General features: G+C 36.8%; 1 protein-coding gene across 1 annotated transcript in view; it reads left to right on the top strand.

Moving 5' to 3' along the window:
* The window catches only part of LOC107742841 (syndecan-3-like), a 31,933-nt gene extending 21,620 nt beyond the window's left edge, over nt 1-10,313 (top strand). Inside the window, exons 2-5 of the mRNA XM_016555901.1 lie at nt 4,337-4,430; nt 5,944-6,659; nt 7,817-8,048; nt 10,003-10,313. Of these exons, the coding sequence (XP_016411387.1) occupies nt 4,337-4,430; nt 5,944-6,659; nt 7,817-8,048; nt 10,003-10,160 (1,200 nt within the window). The 3' untranslated portion in view covers nt 10,161-10,313. The remainder of the gene's footprint in view (nt 1-4,336; nt 4,431-5,943; nt 6,660-7,816; nt 8,049-10,002) is intronic.
* The last annotated feature ends 819 nt before the right edge of the window (nt 10,314-11,132 follow it).

Genomic DNA, 11,132 nt, shown 5'->3' with positions numbered 1-11,132 from the left:
CCACTCGCCCTTACATGCACCCCCACATACTCACAAAGGCAAGCCATTCCCTAGCCCCTGGCTGCATTTTTTAGCTCCTTTGAAAAGTTTCTTAGAAACACAAGAGAAGTTATGATCCACAGGAAGCCCCATCTGCTTGTGAGGAGAAAGAGTTCATTCACCCAGACACACACGGACATACAAATACACACACAATACCATCCTTTAAACTTCACAAACACTGCATACTGCGAATCACTTGATCTGCACTTTTGAGTTTTTTACGAGTCCATGTGACAGCGGTCATGTTACGCACATGCTGTCGCGAGTTAACCCTGTTTTACCCTGTTATCCCAGACAGCAGTGATTCTGGGTGTTGTAGGCTGGCTGGTTGTCCATGGCAACTTCTCAGCAGAAAGCTTTCCAGACACTTTCCCCACATCACGCTTGGAAAACCCAAGCCAAAACTGTCTTAACTGCTCATCCAATCTAGCAAATTGATTATTACGAAGTTCAGATTTCTCCTCTAACACCGAAGCCACTGTTTTATGTTTGAATAAAAAAGACTCTTACATGGAGCATGAATCAGATCCCCCCCCCCCAATTTATATAGAACAGCATAGAATAGTATTTTTTACAATATTAATAACTTAAATTTAAAAAGTGTAATTCATATACAATTCATGTTCGTAATTCATATTCGTATACATCTATGTAATCTAGCTCTGCCCTACAATTGTTTCTCATTTAATATCCTTTTTTACTTTCAAATATGGCACATTAATTATAGTTATTATAGTTATGTGCCCGGTTTCGTTGATTAAACCAGGGTTAGGTTTTGTCACCGCATCATAAATGCTGAATACTTGAATGCAATGGAGGAGCTCTTATACTGACACACACGGCGTTTTACCCATATGGGCATCCGACATGGTCCTAATCCCATGGGATTATGGGATCACTTGCTGGTTGGATTAAGGATTGTCCCACAGAAACAGCTGTCCACTTCATACACGTATATAACATGCATTTCAAGAGACAAAGTTTAAACTTGAGGGTCAGATGTTTTATAGGTGGAGGTGCTGTAATGCATCTTTTTTTTTTTGTAGTTTTATTTAAATGGCATATGTAGATGTGCATTCAGATATTTGTGTGTTTGACTCTCGTAATGAAGTCATCACCTAGTGACCAACTCACCTCTTAACTTTACTTACACAGTGATCTCCCTCTCTTTCTCTCTCTCTTCCACACACTCTCTCTATCTCTCATCATCCTCGCAGCTGTTCCTCTGGAAAGAAGCTAGTACAGAACATCAAATTTGGCAGAGAAAGAGAATGCATTATAGCTGCACAATTATACAAATAAATAATCAAAATTGTGTTTACGGCTGCCACGATTACTTATGAAAAGTTTTAATTACTTCATTCCATTATAATTACATTATAATTATTCAAAGAAATATAAAAAAATAATAATTGTAATGCAAATTCTGTTAATCAAAATCATGGTTGCAATATCAAAGAAAACTGGCATTTCATAATCGTGTAGCCCTACTGTGCTTTTTTTTTTCTTGGTCATTATGTGCTGCCAAACAGATGGAAGTTATATTTACATTTGACTCTAAAAAGCTTTTACCCACACCCCCTCTATCTCTACACACACACACATACACACACAAACTGTTTGTGAAAGAACCCTTGCTGTGCGAGCCAATTCTACCCCTTAATCATATCGTAGACCAAATTACACCACAAACCGACCCCACCATTACAGGGGAGGAAACACAGACATCCACAAAAACACAATCTATCCAAATATGCATACTGGCTTAGCCTTGCATCTTGAGCAGCAGATTTTGCAGAGACATACAGTATGTGATTTGGAAAGGAGATCCGGTGCATCTGCAGCATGTATTTCTGAGTGTTGTACAGGTTGGAGAGGAAATCGCATTAGACTTGATTGCATTTGGTGAATGGCCTGTGGTTAATAGCAGTTCAGATTGAGGCACAGTGGGATCTGATTCCCTGGTGTTCACATGCACTTTGTGCTTAAAAAAAGATCAGCACAAATCCATAGCACTATTTAGAGCTGGTTTAGTTGATAAAATGGCTAGAATAATAACTGGAATTACTTCAGATTGCTAGTATGTGTTTGGCACTAGAAAGGGCTGATATAGTTACAATAGTCTCATATATTTTGCTGACAATATAACATTATGCATCATGAATATTGTGGTGATTTAAATGTCCTTTTTATCAGGTTATTAAATGCCCTAAAGGTCCTTCCTTGTCTCATGACTATATTTGAATATGAGAGCATCAAGACAGAGATAGGTTACTGGTACAAACTTGATGCGTTTCAAACTGTTTGTTTGCCTCAAAATGGCCACGGAAATATTTGGCATTTGCTAATATATTTACATATTTTAAAAAAAAGTTTTTTTATTTTTTTTTAAAGAAAGTAAAACTTTTATTCAGGAAAGACATTAAACGTCTCAGGTTACTTATGTAACCATGGTTCCCTGAGTAGGGAACGAGACACTGCGTCCTCTAGGGGTCGCTATGGGGAACGCCTCGTCGTGACCCGTGTCTGAAGCATACATTGAAAAAACACCAACTCGTTGGCCGGCGCACGGATGTACACACTTTCTAAACGCTTCGCTAGTGCTCGCCATAGTAGGAAAGAAAAAGCTCTTACTTTGCTTTTTGGAATGCACGCTTCAAACAGACCGGTCAGTGAAGACGAAGAAGAGAATGATGTGTGCTCCCGGCGCCTATTTATACTATAGTCGCACCGATAGTGACGTCATGGCTGTCGCCGGCCAACGAGTTGGTGTTTTTTCAATGTATGCTTCAGACACGGGTCACGACGAGGCGTTCCCCATAGCGACCCCTAGAGGACGCAGTTCGAAGTTCCCATGAAGGGGAACTGATCGAAAGTGACTGTAAAGACATTTATAATGTTACAAAAGATAACTATTTATTTTTTTAAACTTTCTTTTCATCAAAGAATCTTTAGTTTCTACAAAAAAAATTAAGCAGCACAATACTGATAATAAGAAATGTTTCTTGAACACCAAATCAGCATATTAGAATGATTTCTGAAGGATTTTGTGACACTGAAGACTGGAGTAATGACTGCTGAAAATTTAGCTTTGCCATCACAGGAATAAATAACTTTTTAAAATATATTAGAAATAGAAAACATTGTAATCATTTTTACAGTATTACTTTTTTATTGTATTTTTGATCAAAGTAATGTAGCCTTGCTAAGCATAAGAGACTTTACATTAAAAAACATTCAATAAAATCATAGTAATTTATGTTATAAATACATATTATATATAATATGTATTTACCTGTATGTATATATTTAAATTATTGCCGTGTGTTGTTATATGGGCATATAAATAAGAATGATTAAATATAGTAAAGAGCTCTGAAAAATATGTAAAACTTTATCAAATTTTCTTAATCCATTTCAAAGCAAATACATAAATATTATGTATAAAAATATATATGTACATATGTGCCCCGTTTGGGGCATTAGTGAATGACACATGCTTACAGTGCAAAACATGAAGGCACATAAATAGACATTATGTGCGTAATATGTAATTAGATCAGATACAGAACTGGGCACGGTTACAATAGTGTCTCTTTATGTATGATGTTCTTAAGCTTAAGTGCATGCTGATGACTGACAGCATTTTGGGGCCAGTGTGTGTGTTTATGAGGGATTGCCGGGAGGGCATGGGGTCGGTTTATGGGTCTGAGTATTTATGGGGTGTTGCCGGAATGGAGACCAACCAATCATGAGAGCGGGGGGAAGGAAAGCCACCACAAGAGTAAAGAATGATACAGAAGAGGGAGTAGAAGTGCTTTTACACCAATGGTTAGGTGTTACGTAATGTTGTTCTTGAAAGTGCCACTATGAACAGGTTGGCTGCTGACTATACTTACATTCAATATTTTTAAAGGACATTTGTTGCCAGAAACAGCCTCTAAAAGTTTTATGTTTGATGTGAACTGCAAACCTAGGGTTTTTGTGTATGTGATGGCCCCAATTTTCTCATTTATGTGACACGTTGGGTCTGAGGACAGTCGAGAGCTCTTTTTCTGCTGAATTTTCATCCCTATTTAAGAAATTGGGTTAAAGGCAAGTGTTGCCCCTAGCAACAGGCCTCTCGATAAAACGGCTCCCCACGCTAGACCCCTTCACACTTCCACATGAACACACTGACAGTGAATCTGATATTGTTTTTGAAATAATGTACTGTTAAATCATTCCACTTGTGGTAGATTTGCACAGGTTGACGTCATAAATGTTTCTGAATTCTTTTTCTCTTTGTTTTAAGGCGCAGCGTCGCATATCTCGACCAAGCGATGATGAGAGTTCTGGAGATGAATTTTACGACGATGAGGACTTATTCTCTGGATCCGGCTCTGGCTGTGAGTTTGATATGTGATGTGTTTGTGACGTGTGAGTGTGAATCACTCATTAAGAGGTCACAGCTGCCTTGTTTAAAAGTCCAGCCAGGGCTTCCAATCCCCTCACCAGCTGGTATAATTCTCACAACTCAACGCCTTATCCCCCTCTTCATCTCTTGCTTCTCACTTTGCTCTCTCTCTCTCTCTCTCTCTCTCTCAGCCCCTCTGTCTCACATTCCTCCCACAACTTCATACATTTATTTTAGCCTCTGCTACCTGAAGCCCACAGACACAGTAGAATACACCCTTCTTTTCTTGTAAATAAAGAGCACTTCTTCATATATTTGCATGTGTGTGTGTCTTTGTGAGTGATCATCTGATCCTCAGTAATCAGATTACTGTAAATAAGATCACTTAATCAGCAGGAATCTGGGTGTGGACTGCCAATATTCGCTAGTGCTTGGGTGTTTCTTTAGAGCACTTTTGGCCCTGTGGTCGTTTAGAAAATAAATTCTCTTCAAACATGCTTTTCACACATTGTTTAATTTGGCTGCTAACATTATTGAACAGGGGACATAAATATCTCACAAGAGACTTCTGTGATTTTGTTGAAATTCATTTCACGTCTCAAGTGATGTATTGTGTTTAATACAGTTCTGAGGTGAACATGACATTTTAAATGGACTAAAATGGAATAAACAGCAGATAAAATAGATACAACTTTTTATATATCTTAAATTTAGACTTTTAAATAATATTTTGCGTAGTTTTTGCAATTGATTGAAAAATATGAATATCAAAAATAGAGATAAAAAAAATCAGATGTAAAAAGGGTAACATTTACATGTTTTCCCCTTTAAACTAACAACTTGTGGTAAAAATGATATCACAACTTGTAATATTAATTTGTGTAAAAACCAGATTATATAAATGAAACATCTTAACTAAACATTGAAGTAGTTTCTGATTATTTTACCCTGTTTAGATTATCATAGTTTTTAAAATATATTTATTGTTATGATGGCCTTTCATCATTTAAGATTAAACATCAAGGTCAAGGATAAACAAAATCTATTCATAAAGCATTTGAAACATAAAACAACAAAAAATAAAGGTAAAGTTTCTAAGACAATATTAATGTGGCCTTTATTTAATAAAAAGAAAAAAACTATCTGTTATCTGTTGAAATCAGTTAGCTTTAATAAAAATCAACCCTTGGGACATAAGAATGGCTGTAGTTAAAGAAGCATTGACTATGTGTGTGCGCTTTATGAGCAGAGTTTGTGTGTTGCAGTGGCGCTTGCTTTGTTCTTTGTTTGTAGTGTGTGCGCATGTGTTTTTTCTTACCAAGGTTATTGATATTTTATTCATGTGTTGCCATGGGGATGTTCACATTCCTGGGCTGACCAATCTAAAGGTTGCTTTGAAGCCTTGCAGACGCTTTTGCTAGGTATCATATGACACATTAACACGCTCTAAAATGGCTGTGAGTATTGATCTCCTTGTTTTCATTGCTGTTTGTCTACGCCTCCAGTTCCAGATATGGATGTTAGTCCAACTGCAGCAGGTGTGGCTGTCACTACAGAAGAGACCCTCCCACTTTCTACCACACAGGCCACTGGCCCCGCTCCTTCAGCCTCCCCCGCCGCAGAGCCGAGTAGCCCACCTCCACCTGAGGTAGAACGTGAGAGTGGCTTGGGACAAGATGTTGACGGAGACAGCAAATTGGAGATGGAGATTGAGAAAAAGTGGGAGGAGCTTGAGGAAGAGGAAATGAGACGGTCGAAGGAACAGGATAGAGAACAGGAATCTGAGATCGTAATAAGGTTGGATGCTGATAAAGTGCAAGACGGAGAGGAGGAACAAGAGAGGTCCAAAGCTACGGTTGCCCCCCGGCTGACTGATGTTCCTGTAGTGTTCGTGGACTCATCTACCACACTGAGTGAGACTACAGTGGCCACTAGTGACCCGGAGGACCGCGCCACCACAGAAGAAGAGGAGGATCTATACATTACTACAGAAACCATCATGTTAGAGCCATCTAGCACACCGGAGACAACAGCAGATGACATCACAACCACTGAGGTCATCCCCACCACCGTTGAGTCCACAACTGCTAAGCCAACCAGACCACGTCCTGCCCCGACCACTCCGAGCACTGCCCCCGTGCGCCCCCGGAAACCACACACTACCCCCAGTAGAGCCGCCCCCACTGAGAGCAGCACTCGTTCAGTGATGACCACAACACAGGTTAGATAGTCCTCAGTAGATAAATAAACAACAAAAAATAATAATGTATGTAAGGATGCACCCATATGAAAATTCTGGCCAATATAGATAAGCCAGTAATTATTTTTAATAAATGAAAGATATAAAATGTTTATATTATCTATATATCTTAAAATAAAAACAAACAAATAAATAAATAAATAGTACTCCATGTAGGGATGCATCGATATGAAAAATGAAAATCATATTTTATATGAAAGGAAGATATTAAAATTTTATGTTATTCCATATGTCTTAAATTAATGAATCAATACATAAATAATATAAACTAACAAATAAATACATAAATAATATAAATTAACAAATAATTAATATTCCAAGAGATGTACCAATGTGAAAATTCTTGCCAATGCATAGCAAGTAATTATTTTTAATAAATGGTAGATATTAAAATGATCTTAATTAATTTAAGAATGATCTCATCTTAAATGAAACATAAAACACAAAAAGTTTAAATCATTAAATGCTTCAAGTGAATTTAGGCAGCACAACATTTAAAAATGTACAAATGGATTTAAAAATGGATATTTATATTGAGAAAGATTACATTTATTTATGCAGTATTATTAAATTATTAGTGTTTTAAAGATTAAGTGAGCATTAGATGTTGGCAAAGGCAATCTAAATGTTAAAATAGTGGAAATGCGCAGTTAAATATCCATTGTCGACAGGTATGGGTACATTTAAAAAAATATCTCACATTGGCCAATAATCGACATGGTAATGTGCATCCCTAATTCCATTATTGTTTTTGGCATGAAAGATTTGCTCTGTAAGTATGCTCTTATTCCCTTTGGGATCAAATGCAGTGGCCCCAAAAGGTTTTTGGACATTTAAGACAAAAAAGAACAAAGAATGAGTGGCATTATTTGTTCATATAAATGTCATTTGTCAATTAATTCCATTCATTTGGTATGTGCATATTGCATCAAAACCACACTTTCATCAGATGGTTTAGACATCTTTGCTAGTTCTACTCTTTCAAACCAAGTTTACAATATATTAAAACCAAGAACTTCTACAGAAAAGTCGGTCAGCAGTTTCAGCTACACATGATCTGTTGTGCAATTGTGAAGGGTTATAATTTTTTTCTTTCCTTTTTTTTATTCCTCATTTAGACACAAGCACCAGATGAAACTGTAAATAATGAAGTTGCAGGACCAAGTCCAAGTGGTGATTTTGAAATCCGCGAGAATGAAGGTCGCCAAGGCAACGAGGTCGGGAGAGGCAAAGGGGCGACTGGCGTGGCAGGAGAACCAGATCTGACTGGTAACACAGTAGATGCTGCTGGAAGCTCAGCCGCTCAACTTCCACAGAAGAACATCCTTGAGAGGAAGGAAGTTTTGATAGGTGAGCGATGCCTGACGTTCAAAACCACTTCCACAACCCACTTCAGTCTCTCTATTATTTATTTTGTTATTTGGCTTCTGTTTTTGAACCTGTCTGTCTATTTGTCTTGTATATATCTTTTATTTTTGTACATGTTTTGTTTGTCTCCCTGTTGCTTATAAGATTTATAGACTGCACTGAACTGAAAACCCTATAAGTGGAAAAACTTTATGGCATTATTGTACAGCTTAACATTTCAACTACTGTTCAAAAGTTTGTGGTTGGTGAGGTTTTTTTTCTTTTTTGAAAGAAGTCTCTTTTGTGCACCAAGCTGCATTTATTTGATAAGAAAATAAGTATACAGTAAATCAGGAAATTGTGAAATATTATTATAATGTAAAATAACCATTTCTATTTTAAAATGTAATTTATTCATGTGACGGCAAAGCTGAATTTTCAGCAGCCATTATTTCAGTGTCACGTTATCCTTCAAAAATCATTCCAATATGCTGATTTGGTATTCAAAAAAGAAACTTTATTATTATTATTATCAATGTTTTATCAATGAATTCTCAATGAAAACAGCTGAGATGTTTAGTACTGTTGTTGAAACCTTGATTTTTCAGGATTCTGTGATGAAAAGAAAGTTAAAAAGGCCACCATTTATTTAAAGTAGAAGTATTTTGTAACATTATAAATGTCTTTACTGTCACTTTTGACAATTTAATGCATCCTTGCTGAATAAAGTATTCATTTATTTAAGATTAAATAAATAATTTTTTCCACCATCTGACCCCAAAGGTTTGAACAGTAATGTGTATATATATTGTTCAAGCTTCAAGCATGAAATAGGATTTCACAAAAGCTAGTCATTAGTTGTTAGCAGTATTATTAGTAGGAGTATTTTGTTTGGAGTAACAGTTGTTTAAAGAAACGTTCAACCAAAAATGATTTATATTGGTTTATTTTATTTTTGCTGTACTATCCCTTTAATAAAAGCTTTGCTCTTATGATCTCAAGCAAGAGCCTCCAGTGGGCGTTATTTTATCTCTCTGTGGAGAACACGGTCTTCAGCTCCTTGTCTTTTTTCCTTGTTCACATTCACCTTCTCCTCGTTTGTTTTGCTGCCTCTCTGTCTCCATCTCCCCTCTTGTTTCTCTCTGTCATCTGATATGCTGTCTCTCTCTCCTCAGCCGTTCTGATTGGGGGACTGTTTGCCTTTGTATTTGCAGACTTCCTGGTCATAGGTAAAGATGTAGGAGTCACAGGCTATAGCGTGAAATTAGTTGGATTTTAGCTCGTATTTTGCATTTGTCATATTCGCAGTTAAGCATTAGTTTAGAGAGACTCAAAACTCTCCCTGCCTTGATTAAATGTGTTTTGTGTTTGTTTGTCTCTATTTCTCTGTGTTTTTGTTGGTTTGGTTTTTATCATGCAGAGTGTTTGGTTCAAAAACATCATTGAAACTGATATCAGCTGTCTCTTTTGAGAAGAGTCCATTTGTAGTTGTGCTTATTGTAGGCATTGCATCCCCTAAATTCTGATCAATGTCATGACATTTAATTTATTTTTATATTTATTGTCCTATTGATTTATTCAAAAATACATTTAAAATGCAGTTTATACATAGTGTTTTTAATTTCTGAATTAAAATTTCTGTATTGATTTATTAATATTTGTATAAATTATAAATTGTAATCTGTTATTATTTCTTGGGAAAAATAAACAGTGAAGCAGTTTTGTTAATATATTATATAATTTTTTTCAAAACCATATGAAAAGATATGACTTGATTTAAAAATTTATTTAAATTGATTTTCTTTATCTTGAACACTCTTTTTTTTTGTCATTGACCCAGAGACATTTACACATTTATTTATGGATGGTGGGAGAGAACATAATTGTTGTTGAAGTGTTCATAATGATTTGAATTTGAAATACTGTAAGTAATCAATGTCTCTTGTTCTTTCTCCAGCGGTGATTGTCGGAGGTGTAGTTGGAGCACTCTTTGCAGCATTCCTCGTAATGTTACTCGTCTACCGGATGAAAAAGAAAGATGAAGGCAGCTACACATTGGAGGAGCCTAAACAAGCCACCGTCACCTACCAGAAACCAGACAGGCAGGAAGAATGACGTGAGTCTACACATACACAGAGAAGAAAAAAACTTTTTTAAGAACATGTTATTATTGATATGTTTAGGATTGTTGTTCTATGAAATTATGACCTGAATCTTTTTTTTTTGTAAAGACACTGCGTTTCAGATGTGTTTCCTGCACAACATTATGAGAGCAAAAAATAAATAAAAATGGCATGAAAAAATGAGGGAGAGGAAAAGAACACAGTTGGGGTCATGGAGGGATGTTGAAAGTTAGGTGAGAGGGAGGAAAAGGAGCAGAAATAAGAGTTGCATGGCAGAAGTAGAGGGGGAATTTGGAGTCTGTACTCAAAATGCTCTTCTGTCACCAAGGTCAGAAGTGATCCAACATTGTGTGGTGCCTTCCATTTCCCTGGTGCTAGAAACAGAGCGAGTGTGTGTGTGTGTGCTTGCGCATATGTGTGCGATTGTATGTCTAAGGTGCCCTTGTGACCCCAGCCTAGACTCACGCGCACACGCACAGGTGCACACACTCGGCCCCACTCCCTCTGCTGGTGAGAGCGTGTGTCAGCACGACGGTACCGTCCGTTTGGAGCAGGGAGCCCGAAACACGTACACAGCACATTAAAAACACTGAAGATTTGCTGTGAGGGAGCGCATGCATAGAATCAGAGGACTAGCCTCTCCTCTGCTTTGTATAAAGACTTTAGTAATCATTAGTAATAATCAATAATATATCAGCAGCTCTGAATGGAAGGAAAATGGTGATCATAATATTCGTAGTGAAGGATATTATCTATTTAGCTGTGCAGTAAGGTTTTATCGGTGTAAATATCAACACAACGTTTTATTTTTGTCAAGCTTTTAACCATGCTACTGTAGTAAAAATGAAACACACAGACACATATGCTATCGATATCCAATTTTTTTTGTCAGTTTAACCTGGAGAAATGCTGAAACCTATGCTCAGGTTTAGTATTTCACCAGTAGTTAGTCAAGCATCTGGTT

Source organism: Sinocyclocheilus rhinocerous, unplaced genomic scaffold (genome assembly GCF_001515625.1).
Source record: "Sinocyclocheilus rhinocerous isolate Xijiao unplaced genomic scaffold, SAMN03320098_v1.1 scaffold1338, whole genome shotgun sequence".
Lineage (NCBI taxonomy): Eukaryota > Metazoa > Chordata > Actinopteri > Cypriniformes > Cyprinidae > Sinocyclocheilus > Sinocyclocheilus rhinocerous.
The sequence above is the reverse complement of the archived record's forward strand: the minus strand, read 5'-3'. Positions and strand labels throughout refer to the sequence as shown.